The sequence below is a fragment of the Engraulis encrasicolus genome, chromosome 4 (genome assembly GCF_034702125.1).
Source record: "Engraulis encrasicolus isolate BLACKSEA-1 chromosome 4, IST_EnEncr_1.0, whole genome shotgun sequence".
Classification (NCBI taxonomy): Eukaryota; Metazoa; Chordata; class Actinopteri; order Clupeiformes; family Engraulidae; genus Engraulis; species Engraulis encrasicolus.
The window spans coordinates 55,346,719-55,368,241 of NC_085860.1; the positions used below are offsets into that span (position 1 = coordinate 55,346,719).

At 43.6% G+C, this 21,523-nt stretch overlaps 1 protein-coding gene across 2 annotated transcripts in view; it reads left to right on the plus strand.

The window, feature by feature from the left end:
• Nucleotides 1-21,523, plus strand: part of bnip2 (BCL2 interacting protein 2) — a 33,189-nt gene that overhangs the window by 3,982 nt on the left and 7,684 nt on the right. Inside the window, exons 2-10 of one of the 2 annotated variants that reach the window (XM_063197739.1) lie at nt 2,609-2,704; nt 5,747-5,826; nt 6,199-6,375; nt 11,754-11,936; nt 13,985-14,087; nt 17,155-17,286; nt 19,124-19,210; nt 19,918-20,016; nt 20,458-20,496. In XM_063197739.1, coding sequence (XP_063053809.1) covers nt 2,609-2,704; nt 5,747-5,826; nt 6,199-6,375; nt 11,754-11,936; nt 13,985-14,087; nt 17,155-17,286; nt 19,124-19,210; nt 19,918-20,016; nt 20,458-20,496 — 996 coding nt within the window. The remainder of the gene's footprint in view (nt 1-2,608; nt 2,705-5,746; nt 5,827-6,198; nt 6,376-11,753; nt 11,937-13,984; nt 14,088-17,154; nt 17,287-19,123; nt 19,211-19,917; nt 20,017-20,457; nt 20,497-21,523) is intronic. The other variant, XM_063197740.1, reaches the window with a different exon arrangement.

The window sequence follows — 21,523 nt, forward strand, 5'->3', positions numbered from 1 at the left end:
GTTATCTCCCATATTCCTCTGCATTTTCCCTTTGTGGTTCTGCTTTTCCTCTTCTCCCGATTCAGTTCAGGAAAGGGCACATTGATTGATTGCATGTCAGCCTACGTTGGCGTGCATTGAAGTTGTATCAGAACTTGCCAATTGAGGCATGTTCTCAGTCGGGATTTCTTTGTCCATCATGCATCTGAGTTGTTGTTGTTGTTGTTGTGTGTGTATGTGCATGTGTTTACATGCATTTTTGTGTGTGTGTGTGTGTACTGTGTACCGTAGTTATGTGTGTTTAGACAAGCCATTGTTTCTGTTGGAAACACCACGTTGGTCCTCATCTGATGCGTGCTGTGTGTGCGTGGTGGTGGTAGCGGCATTGGAATGCGATGCATTTTTCTGGTGAATTAGCATAGGAGATTACTACTGCATCAAAGGGGCTCTAGTAGGCCGCAAAGAAACTCACTCACTCACTCACTCACTCACTCAAAACACGCACACGCACACACACACACACACACACACACACACACACACACACACACACACACACACACACACACACACACAGGGATTAATACACGTTACTCTACTCTACACACAAACTTACTATAGCACGGTAGGGTCCCAGCTCCAGCTCTCAGCTGAGCAGCGCTCTGCCAGCTAAGCCCCAGCATGGTCCATCTAAGCATCTGAGTTGCCAGAAGCTTGAGTGAGACTTTTATGTATTTTTTTTATTTTACCTTTGTTTAACCAAGGAAGGAATCCCATTGACATTCACACACCAGTGGCAATGTCTGGCAGGGCCCGCAAGGTACCACCCTGCCACCAAGAGCAATTTGGGGTTAAGTATCTTGCTCAAGGACACATGGATGGGGTTAGGCAGAGCGGGGCTCAAACATGCAACCTTCTGGTTGCAGAACAGGCTCCACTACCACCTGAGTCACTACCGCCCCAAGGTGCTTGTTATTCACTTTCTCATTCGTATGTTTTGCCTGATGCAGCGATTGCACCCTCCACCCTCCAATCCAAAGGCCAACCATGCCAAACTGTCTGTGGGCTTGAAACCCATGCCATGACCGACCAACATAACTACTAGCTGCCTCTGCAAATGGGGCACCGTTTGGGTTTGCCCCCCCCTGTATGGGTTAGGCATAACGAACGTTGTGTGCATTGAGCACTGTATGTGCTTTGGAGTGCTGTGTCACAATGACAATGGGAGTTGGGAGTTTCCCAGGTGGGATTTCACCTCACTTTCAAATGACAAGAACCACCCTTCTTTGCCTTCATTGCATTCATTGTTCCCAAACTTTTCTATGACGAGGCCTCTCACATACCGTTAGATTCCAGGTGAGGTCCACCTGCCCCCCCTGCTACGCTATTTTTTCTGTGCTCCTGCTTTCACAACTAAATGGAGTTGGTGCAGTCCTAAACCCATTCAAGCACTACAGAACATCAACGTTGTAAAGAAGAAGATGGTGGCACAGTCACAGTCCTCCATCAGTCAACCCTTTTCATATCATGTCTAAACAGCAGGTAGGGCATGGACATGTACTGTAGTATAGTATACAGTATATTCTTCTATGGGCTTACAGTAGTTTTGGTGTGTGAGGCAGTGCCCAACTGGGATTGTTTGGCTTATTTTTGGTTTATTTTTGCTCTAGTTTAGTTATTCCATTTTTTAAATTATTTATTTAGTTTTGCTACTCTTCCTGCCAACCTGCCGCAACCCCCCTGACATCTCATTGCGGCCCCCCAGGGGTCCCCGGCCCCAACTTTGAAAACCACTGCATTGTATATTCAACAAGTGATCACTCTTCAGTCCCTCTATGGAAAATGGCATATAATTATCATTATTATGCTGCCTGCTGGGTCTAGGTACCACTTAGGCTCCAGGGGTCTGGCGTCTGACCTCAGGGTGTTGTTTGGTAGGAGGCTTAGATTATCTGCGGCTGTATGCTACGAGCATGGTTTGCTTGCTTAACATGTGACCTTGAAAGCGGCAGCCATAACATGGTCATGATGTTGACCTTGTCTGACCCTCTAGTCTATACAGGGATCAGTTTGCGTGCTACAGACATAATCATGATAAGCGTGATTTTAGTTTTTCATTTAAATCGTCTTTAGTGGATGATCACTCTGACGATTCTGTTCAGCTGAGTATGACAGGAAGGAAGAAACCTTATAGTCGTAAATTCATAATTTCAGCTGGTAGGGCTTTTACTTTTGCCCAAAAATCATATTCAAAGTTCGCTTCTAAATTAAAACCAACTTTGAATATATTCAAATATTTATCCATATTTTTTACCATTAACCTGTTGCAGTGATGTCATGTCTACTCTCCATCTTGAAAGTCTTTCTTCTCTGGGTTGTTCTCCATCAGAGACAATTCAAACATGTAACGCAACTGAAGATGGAAAGCAATTATTACTCTTAACTGTGAAAGCTGTACTGATTTTCGTGTGTGTGTGTCTTTGTGTCTTTGTGTCTTTGTGTCTTTGTGTCTTTGTGTGTGTGTGTGTGTGTGTGTGTGTGTGTGTGTGTGTGTGTGTGTGTGTGTGTGTGTGTGTGTGTGTGTGTGTGTGTGTGTGTGTGTGTGTGTGTGTGTGTGTGTGTGTTTCAGTCTGGAGCGTCAGGAGTCGGTGGCCACCACAGAGGCTCGCCTGAGGATGGAGGGGGTGGAGCTTAAGGAAGAGTGGCAGGACGAAGACTTCCCCAGGTAAGTGCTCCTGAGACTGGACTCACTTGGACAGGGATAACTCGACGATAAAAATGTGATTTGTATACAATAAACATTTTTTCAGTAACCAAACCATTTATTTGGATAGGGTAATGGACAAGGAAATCCATTATTTTCCTTTCTTTTAAAATTGACCTCGAGGTTGAACGTTGGCTTAACCCTCCTGTTATCTTTGGGGTCTATTTGACACCATTCAATGTTGAACGTCTGAAAAATACATGAAGTACATAATTCTTTGGCTTCATCTTTGCTGACTTTTCCTAAATATATGGGGTCAATGTGAAAAAAGTGAAATTTCCACAAAAATGTTTTCAGGTTTTGAGGTCAATTTGTCCCCAAATTATTTTAAATGTATTAAACATAAATGGAACATCCATATTTCGCGAATGCATGTTCCAAACTGTCTAGATTATGTTAAATACATGAACATAAGTTATTTAGAACAGAACATTTTGCTTTATTTAAGCCTCTGATAACTAACAATATGTATGATGTGGATGAGGGCCAAAACTAATTCAAGGAAACTTTTGGGTAGTTATTGCACATTTTCGTCTAGTCATGGATTGTTTTTTTTGGTGTGTGGGCTGTGTGTGGGGGTGCTTATCTAAAGGGCTTTTTTATGTCCCCAACAGAGCAACAGTAAATATCTGAGGCATAAACCGGTACAAAAGTTTTTGCTTCTACTGATTTTGTAGACATTAAAGTGGCTGGGGTCAAAATGACCCCAAGGATCACGGATGTAACATAAATCTGAGGATAACAGGAGGGTTAAAGGGTACATGGGCTTAATAGGTTACATTTAAACTCTAGAACCTTCATTTTGCACTAGTATAGTGTTCATTCAGCTCTAACATGCCCACATTTTTAATAAAACATCTCAAATCTCAAGAACTTGAATGCAGCGTATGTCGCTCCAGGACACAATGGGTTAATGGGTACGCCCGCTATAGGTTGTAAGTCACGCCAACTGATCCAGCACACACTGGGTTTGTTCCATTCCCGGAACTCCCGTCCTCCACCTGTGCTTGTGGCTTCGAGCTTTGCAGAGAAAATGGCAAACGCCAACGTCCTTGGAGAAAACGATAATCTGTCCCCGCTGTCCATCTAGCCACAATAACTTTCGAGGGACTTTTCCCCATGGAACATCCTGATTGCAAATAAGAAAACGACCTTTGAATCCCGCTCCTGGAAGATATTGAATTAAATTTCTGTCGTCAATGACGTTTTGCGACGTCATCAGGAGGCCACAAGCAGTGTTGCCAGATGTGTCTGACCAAATCCCGCCCAAAAGGTTCTCAAAAACCGCAAAAATGCGCTAAATTCCGCCCAAATTCAACAAATTACATCTACTTCTAGGGGCCCAAAATGGCTTAAAAAAAACGCCAAATGGCCAATTTTTCCCGTTTTTACCCGCAGACGCTCGTCCCAAGTAGCCCAGTTGGGCAGGCACGTGCCCAATCTGGCAACACTGGCCACAGCACAAGGTGCGATAGGATAATGAGAAGAACGCAGTGTCAACGCCACAGGTGGGAACCAGGACAGAAAGCAAGACCAGAAAAGACAAACATACTGGATTAGCTGGTAACACTTTACAATAACTACCCAAAAAAGCTTTATAAACGCTTTATAACTAATGAATTAATTATCAACAAAATGTTTACAAATGTTTATACATGAGTAAGAAATACTAGGTTAACACAACAGACACAGCACAATCCTAAGTTTATCCTCCAAAGACCAGAAGGCATGAAACCACATAAAACTCTCACAGTAGAAGTTGATTCCCACTCCACTGTGATGTCGTAGTTTGGTTCTTACTCATGTACAAACATTTGTAAATGCTTTGTTAAATGTTAATTATAATTAAATGCTAATAAGTGTTTATTAAGCTTTTTTTTGGGTAGTTATTGTAAAGTGTTACCGATAAGCTTTTTCTTCCATACCTCCTGACCTAAGGAGTACCCAAGGGACAGCCATGGCTTAGTAGATAAGGTGAAGGACTTTAGATCAGAGGGTTGTTGGTTTGAATCCCATCCTTCCGCTCTCTATCTCACTCCATGGCTGAGGAGCCCTTGAGCAAGGCACCTAACCCCAAACTGCTCCAGGGACTGTAACCAATACCCTGTACTTAGCATTACTTGGATAAAATCGTCAGCTAAGTGTAATGTGATGTAAGGTTAGGCGTTATGGGAGCCCCAAACAGCATCACAAAGTAGGCCCAACAGAATACTGTATAGCTATCTATATTAGCTATATCAGTTGCTCATGTTATTAGCATGTTATATGTATACATTATGCCATGTGTTTGTGGTATTGCATGTGCCCTTTGACCTGTTGTTTTCTATCCCTGGCTCAGATACCCTGCTGAAATGTGAACCTAATAGCGATCAAGTCATTTAGTGAATGTCTGGTGAACCCTCAATATCGAAGGGAAATTGAACTCTGGTCCTAAATAAACAATTATCTTCAGGTCACTTCAGTTAAGCTGTCCGTGCGAGGTAGTGTTTATCAACCTCTGTCCATGTTTGTTAATTCAATACAAACTCCTGGATTATCTTCACAATAAGGTACTTGTAATGACCTCCTTTAGGTCATAGGTCATAGGTCAACGTGCCAGCACTCCATCACAGGCAGCCGGCCTCCTCACTTGCCATTCGACCCATGCCTACAGTTCACCTAGAGTTTGCTCTCTCGTCATACCCATAAAACCTCTCCGACTCCATGCATACCAGGGTTTTCTCCAGCTCTTTACAGTAAAGGCAGCCACACTGACAACATACACCTTTGATCTTGACTGGATCCCATGGAAAGAGATATTTTGTGCAGTGAATGTAATTCCTAAAGTTGCTTTATAGAACAAAAACAAATGTTCTGTCTTCTGTGGGAAACACTGTGTACATTTTGAGTTTCGGCTGTTTTTGAGTTTCAGCTGTTTTTGAGTTTCGGCTGTTTTTGAGTTTCGGCTGTTTTTGAGTTTCGGCTGTTTTTGAGTTTCAGCTGTTTTGTTTTTGTTTTTCTCAGGCCTCTGCCTGAGGAGGAGGAGGAGGACATTGAGCTGACTGACGAGCTCTTCTCTGGCACCTCAGGGGAAGGAGAACCTGGTAAGATTTCACCCAATCCCTCAAAAGGTGAAGGAAGCTGAACACAATCTTTTTTTGCCAATGCCAGGGAATGTTGTGTGTCAGCACTGAAAGCTCTGTGGCAAGAAGAAGAATGTTCTTTTTTCAATGCTGAAAGTTCCGTGGCATCGACAAGTAGAATGCCCTGTTTTCTTCACCTTTTGCAGTAAGCCTTGTGTAACCATCACCTCAGTAGAATCTCTGGTGTGCGGTAATATCCTCTTCAAAGACTTTTGTAACCATCACCTCAAAAGAATCTCTGGTGTTGCGTTGATATCCTCTTCAAAGACTGAAGATTTCACCCAATAGCGGTTCACCCATTTCTCGGTCTGGCTCGGTTCTATTCTGTTGTAGGGACCCAGCCCTACAGCAGTAAGCGGACCAAGAAGAAGCTGCTGGCGCCAGACATCAGCCTGAATCTGGACCGCAGCGAGGGCTCGGTTCTGTCCGATGAGCTGGATGACAGCACGGAGCTGGACCTGGACGATCTGGACACTCCCTCCGACAACAGCAACGAGTTCGAGTGGGAAGGTGAGACTTAGGCTGGCCAGCACACCGGCTCCGACAAAGTGCGGCGCACTTTTGCTTCCGACAGAATTCGAACCCCCAAACCCAATTTCACACGAACATTGCATTGATAGTCAATGGGCGGCGCCGACAAAATAGAACTTGTCTCTAATTGCTATCCGACATCGGCGAATGTACGTGGACATCTGCGCCAGTGTGCGTGGTTCTATTGAAAACAATGGGATCGAATTTTAGCTGAGCAGTGCTCAGCACTTTGTCAGAGCTGGTGTGCGGAAGCCCTTACTGCATCTCTGTAACATGATGATGATGATAATCCCATTGACATGATTAAGATAAATAATACTAAGACTAGCATGTCATTACTATTTAGTTATAGAATTATGATTGAATGTTGTAATACAATTAATGTAGTCATGGTGCTATAACAGTAGATACCATAACACTGTGTGCATGAAAACTGTTTGTGGATGACTGACACATAGACCGTTTATGGCATCTTTGATGCATTTATGCAGCTCTGACCCTTTGCCTTCAGGGCTTGATATTAACATTTATCCACGTGACACTAGTCACTTAGCCTTTTTTTTACTAGCCACAGTTTTGTTATCAGTTAGAATAACCGAATAGACTACTGTACTCTGATATTGCATATGGCACCTTAGAGTAAGATAGTTACCAAAGTGGCTAGTGGCTATGACATTATGACCAGCCACAGCCCATTTTTTATCAGCATTTGCCTGGTTCTCGTGTGCCAATGGCCTCATTTACACGAGACATTTCATTTAGATTTAACTCCATTTAATTCAGATTAAAATCCAATGTTTTTACTGCAGTGTCAATTGCCATTTTTTTCTGCAGTCCACATACTTCAGTGTTACGAAAATGCACAACTTTAGACATGCCAAAATGATCTCATTATTGTGCACAGCCGTTTTTAACAGTCTGTAACAGCGCCTCCACGAGGCTGGCATTTTCCCAACTTTCCCCAATTTTCAACCAATGAGGGCACATGCATATGCGTAAGAATTCACGTGAAAACCTGCTTACGCACATATTAGTACATTCCGATTTTTTTGTGTGTACACAATTTTTCCAGATTTTGATGTCCAAATATGCAAAACATTTAGCAGGAAGTCCACATAAGCCTTAGTACATGAAGCCTTAGTACATTGGTTCTCAAACTTTTTCCATCATTCCCCCCTTCAGTGGGTCTGAATGCTTCCGAGCCCCCCCTAAGCAACAGCAGTACTCGTGCAGACTGATTTTGCAATCGCTGCGCAGAATCAAAGGAAAGGTGACTGGTGAGATTAAACAAAGAGGGACTGCAGTCGAATGCAGATGTGTGTTCATTTCCTATGCTCTTCAAATTCATTAATAATATAATGTAGGTGAGGGCTTTAAACTTATTGACTTACTTGACCTATTAGACAGGAAAACATGTCCTTGGGAGAAAATAATCCAAAATGAGATGTCACACGCCCCCCCCTGAGATAGCTCCGCGCCCCACCAGTCGGGCTTACGCCCCACTTTGAGAAACACTGCCTTAGTAGATGAGGTGCTGCTGTCCCACCACAGGCTTCCTTGGTGTGGAGACCCTTAATAAGTACAGAACCGTGTTCCTGCCATTGTTATTTTCATTTACTGAATTGTAAAATAGATGTGTGTGTGTTTGTGAGAGACGTGTGTGTGTATGCAAACAACTGAAAAGCAATTCGGCCTGTGCTTTGACTGGTGAATTATCATAATTTTGCTAATGTTCATGGTTTCCTGTGAGTAAATTATCTCCGCTCCCGAGGGAAGTTAGGCTGTTCTGCTGTTCTCTGTAGTATGCAGGTCAAGTTAGACAAAGAGGGTCTAGAGGTAGAAGGACATTGTTTTGTGAAGGTCATCCAATCCAGGCTTTCAGGGCCCTCTCCCTGTAGTTCAGGTCGTTTACTTTAACCAAACACCAGGTTGTGTCTGTCTCTGTCTGTCTCTGTTGATGCGTGAATGGACTGTGTGCGCGTACGTAAATGTGTGTGCATGGGTGTGTGTGCGTGCTTGTGCATGCGTGTGGGTCAAAGACGTCTTTGTCATTCAGTGTTATGAACAACTTCCGCCGACTGTAACTGCAAAAAAACATGATTTTTAAATTGTTTCAAGTGAATGGATGAAAGCAGAGGCTTTCATGAATTCCCTGTAACAATAAATAAATAAAGAGTCGTGTTTTTTACAGTTACAGTCAGCAGAAGGCATCCGTTACACTGAATGACAATGCCATTTTGCACGTCTTTGACCCGTGTGCGTGTCTGCCTCTGTGTGTGCCTCTGAGTGTGTTGACGTGTGTGTGTTGACGTGTGTGTGTTGACGTGTGTGTGTCAACGTGTGTGTGTCGACGTGTGTGTGTGTTGACGTGTGTGTGTTGACGTGTGTGTGTTGACGTGTGTGTTTCTTTTCCTCCACCGCTTCCTCTGTCTGGCCTAGAAGGGTTGTTTCTTGTCAGTGCCTGGGAACAGGTGCTGTGTCTTCAGCGTGGCGTGGTAAGGTCTGACCACTTCTCAATACTTCACCTACCTCCTCTCTCTCTCGCCTCCTTCACCCCTCTCCTCCTCTCCTCTCGCCTCCTTCACTCCTCTCTCTCTCTCGCCTCCTCTCCGCTCCTCCTCTCTCTCTCGCCTCCTTCACCCCTCTCCCTGCCCTGCCTGCATTCGTCAGCAAAGCCTACTGTACCAAATCCACCACCCTCCTCGGTTCACATTCATTTTGTTTTTATTTCGTTTATTCATTGTTTTCCCCCACCTCAGTGGTATGGTTTGGCTCTGACCAATACAAATCAATCAATATTTTTCTCTCTCTTTTTTTCCCATATGGTTTTAAATTTTGTGATCCTGAGCTTCTTCTGTTGGTTTCTTTCATATACTCTTTTGGACGGTAATGGTTTTGCATTTCCTTACACACCCAAACTTACAATCACCGTACCATCATATTGGAATGCTTCTGTGTACAATCCACCATGACTTTTTTTTCCCAGCAGTGATGCATTGATTTCCACATCACATATGAATGCATTATAAACAGCGTACATTATTGTGTAGCCTATTTTTCTACAGCTCAACAACAGCTATCCACCTGGTAGTTGTATACAGTCTCTTAGGCATCCTGTTAACCAACAAAAGTGTTTGAGTTGTGACTTCCTGCGCACAGAACTGAATCAGTCTGCAAAATCAAGATGGCCTTTTCACTTCCCGATTCTGAATCAAACCGCTGTGGCTGTGGATTCTGCTGGGGAGACATGATGTGTCTGTGCAGTATGATTTGAGGTGCTCTCTCCCTCTCTGCTGGGGAGACAGACGTATGTCTTTTTGCAGTATGATTTGAGGGGCTCTCTCTCTCTCTCTGCCCCAATGATCACGCCCAGCGACTCTTCCAGTGGGAGTGGTGATCAGGTCTGCGTTTTCCAAAAACTAAGTAGTACTTATGCCTAAGTCGTATTTCAGTATGAGGTGCCTCCTAGGCATTATAAGTAGGGGTCGACAGATACAGGTTTTTTAATGGCTGATGCGATACCGATATTTTTTTTTTATCACCCTTGGCCGATACCGGATTTCCGATACTCGATATTTGGGGCCGATATGGGTTAAAAAAAAAAGGTTAAAAAATGACAAATATTCCAGGTCTCAAGTTAAAAATAAACATTCCTTTAACATTATCAAATAGAGGCAGAACTTGTAATATTTAAACACCCACTCTAACAATCAAGTAATGTCTAACAATCAAGTAATAAAAAAATAAAGTGTCTTTAACCCGAATAACATAAAATAATAAATATTGCGTATCGGCCAAAACCACACGTGTATCGGCCTATACCGATACACTTAAAAAATGCAAACATCGGCCCGATACCGATACCGATATATATATATATCGGTCTATCCTTAATTATAAGTAGCCCCATTGCATCATCGCTAAAAGTTTATACATACACTAGTTTAACTTGCACATGTACTATGTGCAAGCATTTTATTTGCATGTGCGAGAAAAATATTGTATGTACAGTAGGCCAGCCAATGCAATTATTTAATTGTATGCATAAACTTTTAGTGATGTGGTATATTGCCTAGGGGACACCCTCATACTTAAGTACTACTTGGTTTTTAAGTACAACTTGGGCTTTAAGTACTACTTAAGCACTACTTGGGCTTTAAGTGCTACTTGGGCTTTAAGAACTACTTAAGCACTACTTGGGCTTTAAGTACTACTTGGGCTTTAAGTACTACTTGAATGTTTTTGGGAAATGTAGCCCAGATCAGAAGGCCATCTGGTGTCCAATCATTTTTTCATGACAAAAAAAAGTGGTATACTTGAGATTGAGAAAGGGGTTCACACATTTGCCATCAATGCACGCCTAATTACTGTCTGTATAAGTGACTAAAAGATACAGTGCTCTGGGCCCTGCCGTAGCTCAGGCAGTAGGGCACCGCACTGCTACACCGGCGACCTGGGTTTGATTCCAACCCTCCCCTGTCTCTCCCTCCCCACTCGCTTCCTGTCGATATCTTCACTGTCCTATCACACGATAAAGTAAAAAAAGACACAGTGCTCTGCAATAATGAGTACACCGTTGTTGCAAAGTAGCATTTTGAGCAATATTTTAATAAGCACAAAAGTTATTTCCAAAATGTGCATACAGTAAGTGTAATACAACATCTTACAACAGAGAAGTAAGGTCTGTCGTAAGCTCAACATATGTTGTATTACACTTATTGTATGGACATTTTGGGAATAACTTGTGTGCTTATTGAAATATTGTTCAAAATGCTACTCTTCAACAACGATATACTCATTATTGCAGAGCACTGTATGTGTATGAGCTCTTATTATGTAGCCTGTGTCTCCTTATTGGCAATTAACAAGGATTTTTGAGAATACACGGCTAACAAATGATCTAATTTGCTAGCATGTCTTCTAAGTCACTTATAAAGACAAACGTATACTAGTGGCTAACAGGTGATCCCTATTCTGAAGTGCTACCGAAGCATGCATGTACCTGTATTGCTGTAAGTTTTGTTAATATTTGTAATCTGTCGTTGCTGTCATTGTGCTCTCAATTTATACAAGGTCAGAACATGAATGAAATCACTATCAGTACTTTGGTGTACAGGACATTTGGTTACATGTTGGGTGCAAATTTAATTTTTCTCTTTTACTCTTTCTTGTTCTCTCTTTTGCTGGTGTTCCCTCTCCTCCTCCATCTTCCCCTCCCTCTCTCCTTCTCTGTCTTTCTCTCTCTTTCTCTCTCTCTCTCTCTCTCTCTCTCTCTCTCTCTCTCTCTCTCTCTCTCTCTCTCCCCCTCCCCCTCTCTCTTTGTCTTTTGTGTATCCCTCCATTCTGTCGTCGTCCAGACGACCTCCCGAAACCCAAGACAACAGAGCTGCTGCGTAAGGGGGTGGAGTCTGTGCACGAGTATTCCGCGGCGGAGGAGCGTGAGGAGGGGCGGCGCTGGCGAGTGTTCCGCATCGGAGATCAGGACCACCGCGTGGACATGAAGGCCATCGAGCCCTACAAGAGAGTCATTAGCCACGGGGGTACGCCAAGACACACACACACACACACACACACACACACACACACCACCTGTACCACTAAAGGCCATCGAGCCCTACAAGAGTCATCAGCCACGGGAGTATGTCACCACACACACACACACACACACACACACACACATACACACACACACACACACACACACACACACACACACACACACACACACACACATGAAGGCCATCGAGCCCTACAAGAGAGTCATCAGCCACGGGGGTATGTCACACACACACACACACACACACACACACACACACACACACACACACACACACACACACACACACACCTGTACCACTGAAGGACATCAAGCCCTACAAGAGAGTCATTAGCCACGGGGGTACGCCAAGACACACACACACACACACACACACACACACACACACACACACACACACACACACACACCACCTGTACCACTAAAGGCCATCGAGCCCTACAAGAGTCATCAGCCACGGGAGTACGCCACCACACACACCATACCTTGCCTTAACCACACCACACTACACTTCAGGTCAGACAGCGTGATTAGTTTTGGGCATAGGTAATCCATTATGTGGCAGATGCCACACCACACCACACCATAGACCCACACCTGATGCATGGCAGGAAACAAAAGTGTGATTTGCGCTGTGAGTGAAAACGTTGATAAAGCCTCACAAAGACGCCCATCATCAGCCAATCAAGGGTTGCCAAAGGTTCTCATGGTGGGGAGCACTGAGGCTAACCGCACAAATACATCTACCGCGACAAGAGCGAGGCGTGCGCCGGAATTGACTTTGTATTGAGTCGCGCGACAAAATCGATTCTGGAGACTAGAGCGATTTGCGCGGCGAGCGCGACAGTTTGAAGTTGAAATCCTTGCCAAAGCCAATGACTGTAGAGAGGTCAGTGACCACAGCCAATGGGAATGTTTGAATGCTTTGCCTTATGCCTGTACGGACATACTCTAGTCTCTTCAATCGCTCGTATCGCTTGCTGCTGCACTCTGTCGCTTGAATTGCATCGCTCCTGGTCTATTTGTGTGGTTACAAGACGCCCATCATCAGCCAATCAAGTGTTGGCAAAGGTTCTCATGGTGGTGGCGCATGGACGCTAAGGCTTGGTACCGTACATCTGGGCGCCCGAGGTTTGAGTCGGACCAGGAGTCATTTACTGATCCCTTCACCATCTCTCTCTCCCCCACACCCTTGCTAGCCCCTCACTGTCCTGTCCTAATATAGACAAGAATATAATTGGAAGCAGGAGATGAATTCATGGTTGAAGGGTCTATGGGGGAAAAGCTTTCATAGGTGCAAAAATCACATTTGACAGGCCTGTCCCTGTCTACATATTTCTTCAAAAAAAGGTCAAAAACTTCATCTGTTCAGCAACTTGTAACAGGATGAAAGAAAGGCACCTCTGAATTCACTTTTCTGCCCACACGGTCAAACGCTTGCGCAGGGGGTCCAACGGTGGTCTATACTGCAATCTGCTCCTCTTCCTCCTCCTAATCTCTGCCATACCCTCTACACAGCTTGCATGGAGCGGCAGGCCGAAGCCTAATGGTTAATTTGAGGAGCTGTTTAGGGCTGACCATATTATCCCGTAGCCTGAAGCCATCTGTTCTAACTGATACAAACGTCCGCCTTAAAACTGCAGCTGTTCTCGCTTATCTGCTTATGTAGGGAGGCTGCAGCGCGTTGTGGTCCAACCAGGGTGCGTCTCTGTGTGTCTCTTTCTCTATTTCTCTCTCTCTCTATTTCTCTGTCTGTCTCTCTCTCTCTCTCTCTCTCTCTCTCTCTCTCTCTATCTCTCTCTATCTCTATCTCTCTCTATCTCTCTCTCTCTCTCTCTCTCTCTCTCTCTCTCTCTCTCTCTCTCTCTCTCTCTCTCTCAAATACACTTACACACATAGACACACTGACCTTGTCGTCCGACATGACAGTCACCTGCTTGTGAATCAGTGAGTGGAATGTCGGGAGAGTAATGCAACTGACTGCGTTCTGTTCTGTTCTGTTCGTCCCCTGTCTCTCCCCTTCCATCTCAGGCTACTACGGCGACGGCTTGAATGCCATCATTGTTTTTGCGGTGTGCTTCATGCCAGAGAGCAATCAGCCAAACTACAGATACATCATGGACAATCTCTTCAAGTAAGAGCAACAGCTTTCAATGACTTACTCTGCATCTTTTCTCACACACACACACACGCACACACATATACACTAGGGGTGGTACGGTTCACAAATGTCACGGTTCGGTCCATATCACGGTTTCAAGGTCACGGTTTTCGGTTTTGTACGGTTCTGGTTTTTTTTTTTTATAAAATGTATTATATAAAAATTAGAATGAAAATGTAAGCTTATCATGGGTATGTTGAATTTGACTTAATTTAACCCAACTGAAAGAGGAAAGATATCAATGATTTTAACATGCTTCCATTTATTTCACAAAAAGGGAGAACTAAGTCCTAACTTTTAAGTTGACAAATATTCAAATATTACATGCTATAACACATTTGACGTGTAAAAATAAAACAGCTACACTCCTGTAGGCAATGGGACCATTAGGTCAGTGCAGTATGACTATTTTGGTTAATGACACACTGAGAAAGAATTGAACTTTTATTTTGATACCGCTTTCTGCGAGTTTTGCGCTTAGGATGAATCAGTTGCTTCCTATCATGAAACTGCGGGCTGTGAGAAGCATAGAAGTAAAATCAGAAGTCAAATTCAATGTTAAGTGAACAACTGATAGGGTTATGTTATGTTAAAATGTGAAAGTTAAGGTAACAAATAATTTTAAAAGATCGTTTTTTTTAGAAGTGTATGCACAAGAATGTTTCACAAAACTCCTGTGAAGCTGAGCCTTTTAAAACAGTCAAATTTTATTTTTGTTATAGTGTTAAACATCAATGTTAACTAGGCAACAGCACAAAGTCCCCTTCCGTCCATCAGAGTTTAACTGGCTACATATAATTAGGCCTACAGTTGATTGCAGTTAAGGACAGCGCAGTGAATCTGATGGATATGTTCAATTATCTCGCATTTTGCCGTCCGGAATCCCCATTCAATGCCACGTGGATATAGCCTACACTAGGCTACTGTAACGTAAGTCATAGTCTACTTTGTTCTGCTAATCTGTCATTGTTTGTAAATTCATGTTCATTTAATTTAAAATGGTCAGCATAAAGGCTGGGAACAGTCACTTGCGCTAACGTGGAGAGAGAGGGGGGAGAGGGTGACGCTGCTGACCGACCTGCACTTGCTTGTAGGCTACTGTAGCCTAGTCAGCTGGCGCATGCTGTTACATTATGTCTTTCAGTTGGCTGATAGAAATCAGTCTTTCCACACTCAATATCCTACGTAGTCTTTGTGTTTTATGCTTGTAAAAGTAGTAGGATTTTAATAGCGTCGTCCGCCGGTGGTCGCTCTATTTTGTTCCGTGACATGCAAACCGTACGGTCTCGGTTTGCAACGTAAACCGTACCATGCCTAACGCACACGCACGCACGCACACGCACACACACGCACACGCACACAGACACAGACACAGACACAGACACAGACACAGACACAGACACAGACACAGACACAGACACAGACACACACACACACACACACACACACACACACACAGGCACACACACACACACCAGTGCTTTACACTAACTTTTTCGCTTACCAGCCATTTTGGCTAGTGGTTTTCCTGACTCACTAGCCATTGGGCCTTTTCACTAGCCATAATTTTCTTAACCATCATAGCAGCTTTAATGAATTATATAATAGGCTGTAATAATGTAATGTAGGATAATATAACATAATATAACATAATATAATATAATATAATATAATATAATATAATATAATATAATATAATATAATATAATATAATAACTAGAATTGTTGTGAACTGGTCCAATGTCCATGCATGCATGCATGCTATAAGAACAGATTAATTTATCTGAGAAATGGCATAGCCGTGCAGAAACACCAAGCACAGTGTTGTGGAAGGGCACAAATGTAAGTTACATGAGAGCAAAATATTTCCGTCTTTGATCTGAAGGGCACTTTCGATGCGCAAAGTAGATAGTGCAAAGTCATTGCCAAGCTTCGCATGTCCTCGGTTATGGATGTGGAATAACACCTCTTCTGGAATATTTTCTCATAAAGTAGGCTATCTACTAGAAGGCACACACATATGCGGCCGGTAACTACAGAAGGAGCTACGACTTCATTTCATTCCGTTTAATATTGAGTTGTTTAAAATATAAACGGACGCAAAGCAAGATGGGCACATGCGAAGGGACATGGGACATGATTTTGTACTGTCTGGAAGGCTACTACTGCGCGTTGTTTAAGCCCCGTTTGACAGTTGGGAACAACGGCACAAGGAACATGGAGGAATATTAAGGTATGAAGACATACAGGCAAATCAGAAAATGATTTAAACCGAACATTATTAATGCCGCATGTGTCCTTGTCTTATCACTGCGCTAATTAGTCTCAAGACTTTCTCAAGACTGAGGTGTTCTCCTCTCGCCTTGGTCATTTTAATGTCCACTACTACTATGCATTGTACTAATTACAGATCCCAAAACAGGTCAGTTGAGATGAACTTCGCTACTTTATTTTCACGTGAAGGTTTTCAGTGGCATTTCCAAACGCGCGCTGATGTGCCGGCAGCTCGCTGCTGCCACTCATATTCGCAAGACTAGCTCTATCAGATTCCTCTTGTGCGTGAGACACAGGTGACACGTGACACAGGTGCTTCATGGGTATTGTAGGCTCGCGAAATCGCATTGCATTGCGTTTGTAGCAAAGACGGTCCGAGGGAAAAAACTACAAAATGCGGTGCCTCAGCATATAGTGACGGACCCGCCAGAATGGCTAGTGAACCTTCGGTATCTACTAGCCAACGCCGACTTTCACCCGCATTTGGCTACCTGGCGTGTGTTAGTGTTAAGCCCTGACACACACACAGGCAGACACACACACACACAGGCAGACACACACACACACACACACACACACACACACACACACACACACACACACACACACACACACACACACAGAGACACACACACAATCCTGAACCTAACCCTAATGCCTGTGCGTGTGCGTGTGCGTGTGCGTGCGTGTGCGTGTGCGTGTGCGTGTGCGTGCGTGTGTGTGTGTGTGTGTGTCTGCGTGCGTGCGTGTGTGCGTGTATTTTCAGGTATGTGATCGGCACCCTGGAGCTGCTGGTGGCTGAGAACTACATGATTGTTTACTTGAACGGCGCCACGTCTCGCCGCAAGATGCCCAGCGTGGGCTGGCTCAGGAAGTGCTACCAGCAGATCGACAGGAGGTGACTAGCACGCACAATTAATTATTTTTAAAAAAAGATAAATTATTATTTTGTGAAAGAAATACATAGAATTGAAAAGGAGAAATACAAAAAAGACAAAGATTTAAAAAAAAAAAAAAAAAAAAAGTCCTCCATTAGGGGTGTTGGTGGTGGATGGGTTTAGATTATAAAATAAAAAATAAAATAGCTGGCGCTTTTTCATCCAAAGCGACTTACAGATATTGCAGGGTATTGGCAACAGTCCCTGGAGCAGTGTGTGGGGTTAGGTGCCTTGCTCAAGGGCACCTGCAGCCATGGATGGAGGTGTAGGGAGAGGTAAGGGTGGAATTCGAACCTGCAACCCTGTGATCTACAGTCCAACTCCCTAACCATTACACCACGGCACACTTTTTAGAAAAAAAAGCACTATATTAAAATTATTACTAAATGTTATTTCCTAACCTGCCTTGACTCGCATATGAACTTAACCGCCGTGCCATTCCTAACCCAATTCAATTCAATATGATATCGGTCCACCTTTTGCAGTTATTGCAGCTTCAACTCAATTTTATATGTGAGTGAAGGCAAGGGCGACGGCATTACTATTTGGTTGGCAGTCGCTAGTGCTAAATCATTCAGAAGGGCTATGGGCAGCCTAGCACTGGAACCAGCACACCGGAAATTCTGTGGTAGCATGAAAAAGGTCAGAAAATAATGAAGCTCCCGCACACTGTCCTCATTTGCAGAGTTTAATGGCAATGGTTTGTTAAGTGACCTTGTGTCTGTGACCCTGTTTTAGCTGGGGTTCCCAAACTGGGGGTCGCAAAGGTGCTACAGGGGGGTCGCAGACAGAATGGACTGTTTACATGAAACCGTGAATATATGCTTTTGCTTGCTTTTATAACCTTTCCATACATTGTTAGTAAGAATCAATATTCACTTCAATGGGTAATACATGTGTTTACCTTTCCTGTGATTTACATTAGATTTTAGCAGAAGTATGTTTTTTCGAATTTGGAAAATTGGAGCTGGGGAGGTTACGAAAAATATTATAAGGTCCAAAAGGGCGTCACAGCAGAAAACAAGTTTGGGAACCACTGAGCTGGCTACAGTATAGAGAGACATTGGATACTGTGGCAAGTGGTTCTCAGGAAGCAGGCTGAAGGACGGGGTTTGTTTAGAGAATCGGCTACATACATTAGCCGTGTAATGCGGTTCGCTCAATCAAATGAAATGCTATTAGCCACTTACGCCGCCCCTAAGGGGGAAAGTAATTGAATGAGGAAGGGTCGGGTTTGGCAGATTCAGCTAATTGCTGCGTGCCGTCCTTCAGGTGTGTGTGTGTGTGTGTGTGTGTGTGTGTGTGTGTGTGTGTGTCTGTCTCTGTCTGTCTGTCTGTCTGTCTGTCTGTCTGTCTGTCTGTCTGTCTGTCTGTCTGTCTGTCTGTCTGTGGGAGCACGCTGTTCACGGCTGATGTTTTTTTATACACCGACTGCACACAGCCCTGGATACTGTTATGTCTCCAATACAGGGGTTTGGTGGAAAAGATTTGCCAAAAAGAGTACATAATGATATCATGTGTTTTATATAGATTATAGATGATGTAATAATCCTTCACAGCCTCGTGGCTTTCTTTGGTTTGAGACCTGTAAGGGTATTCTATTGCAAGGTATTCTACTTAATCCTCAATCAACCAAGGAGCATCACTGATGATCATGTATTTGAAACAAGTTACAGAAGGCTTTGTTGTTTTGTGTAACTTCTAGGTTCGCATTCATTCATTCCGTTGCTCATTTCTGAGCACAGGAGTGGAAATCTGACAATCGTCTCTTTTTTTTTTTGCCCTTCACCCTCACAGGTTACGGAAGAACTTGAAATCTCTGATCATCGTCCACCCTTCCTGGTTCATCCGCACTCTTCTTGCTCTCACCAAACCCTTCATAAGGTCAGCCCTTTGTAAAAGTATCCACTTTCTTCCTAACCAATGATGGCCAGGAGTGGGTATTTGAAACGGAAGCAGTGTTAACTTAAGACATAGGAAAGGCAAATGGCATGATATGGATGAGGAGATGCAAATGAAAAGTTATATGACAATTTAATTATCAACTGCAAGGTAACATTACATTTAACTCAAGGCTACTGTTGGTTACATAGGGTACAGTGAAATCAAATACAGTTTACCCAAGATAGATAGATAGAGAGAGAGATTGGAGCCCTTCAGAGGTAGGAAGTGACTCCCAGATGGATTTCTGAGGTGAGATTATATACTGCAACCCCCCCACACCAAAAGGGTCCTTTTGTCTTGCAGGGTCAGTGACACCCGACCCCAGGGGTTTGAGCCACCACACCTACAGTGGAATGGGGGGGGGGGTCTTTCTCTAAGAAAAATGTTATCAAGATAACAGCAACAGTATCATTTCTGAGTCATCAAATAATCCCCATTCTTACACCTTCAACAGCCCTGCCACAATAGCAATTTTCAGAGACCAGTTTAAATCATTACATTTTGGTTTGGCAGAAAAAATAAATTTCACCTACTGTCATTATTTCCAAGTTGTGTATTTGTACAGTTCAAATTGTCATAATTGTATTATATTTGCAAAAACTATGTATTATTTCACAATAGGTTGTTTATATTTCTCTATTTTACAGCTCAAAGTTTAGCCAAAAAATCAAGTTTGTGTACAGCCTTACGGACCTGGCTGAGCTGGTTCCAATGGAATACGTGTCAATACCAGATTGCATCAAACAGTAAGACGCCCTATCTCCCTAACTTTAATTAAGTTTATACTGTCTTTGCCACACCTAATTTGTTGCACAATGTCCCATAAACGTCTCAAGATAACACAGTCACAAGGAAGCGTGGATGGTAACAATCAGATGCACTAAAAGTGCGTAACAGCAGCTACTTGTTACGTTTTAATTTAGACTCTCTACAGACAGCTCTTTTCATTACATCTGATAGGAGTCCTTTCTTCTTAATCCTGTTACCTGGTTTGACACCTCCAGAACCTGTTGCAAAAAAAACCCCTTTTTCCCCCCGTTTGAGGCAGTCAAAGCTCCTTTTTGACGGTGTGCTTTTTTACTTGTATGTGGATGTTTTTGTGCTGTTGGCTGTTGATGACGACCTGTTTTCTCTCAACTGGTCAATCTCTCTTTCCTAACCTTGCTCTTCCTGCCCCCCCCTCTAAGGTTTGATGAAGAAAAAAATAAGAATAAAAGGCCTAAAAGGTACCTGTCTGCTCTGCTCCGCTCTCCGAGCCCTGCGGCCCCCCCTTCTGCTGACTCCACCCCTCCTCCTTCTGACCCCGCCCCTCCTCCTTGTTCTGGCCCCGCCCCTGAGCCCTCCCATAGGTTTCTATTTGTTCTTCCTGCATCGCACGGAACACTAACACCCCAGTCATTGGTTGGCTTTGTGGACAGTCATTCGGTCATTCATTCATACTGTCATTTTTTCCCAAACAAAAACAAGAAGCTAATTTGCACCCTTGTGGATAACGATAACCATTTTGCTTCGTGTGGGTCACTGGTTTCCATGTTCTCATAACTCAGACACTGGTGTCAGCATGGGGTTGGCATGCTGTGCTGTCATCATTTTCCCATTGCACACACACACAGACAGAATTGGCTGCTCTCGCATTGACAGATGTTTGTTAGCATGAAACCTCCATTCAGGAATTGCACACGTTATTGGCAAGAACAGTTAATTGTTATTATCATTATTTTTATTTTTGTTTTTGGACCAACGACCATTATAGGCAATTAGACTGTTAGGCCAAAAGCACCTTTAGGACTACAGTAGGGCCTAGCCTGGTGCGTTAAAGCTCGCCAAATGTCAATGAAGTGCACTTAGTATCGCTTTAGTTTAGCACTTAGTATCGAATTAGAGTGAAGCATTTGTCTACAACTCTGTTATCACTGCATTTTAATATAACAATATACAGCCAGCCCAGTATCAACAATAGCACAGCATGCACTCAGTATACATAATAGCAAGGCCAAGTCTAATGTGGATGACATCGCATGAGGAACAGTACAGCAACATAGTGGGTAGGGCTCTGCTGTAGCTTAGCTGCAGGGTCAAACATCAGCAGCCTGTGGGTTTTGTAGAGGGCCTGTGAAGGCTTCAGCCGGTCGTGTTGGGTTGGGGGCATACTGTACTAGCCTGGTTCTCACCGACAGTGCGTGTGTCTAGCTCCGGAGCCCCCTGGTGGAGCGGTCTGGTAGCGCTACCTCGAGTAGAAAATACACGCAGCAT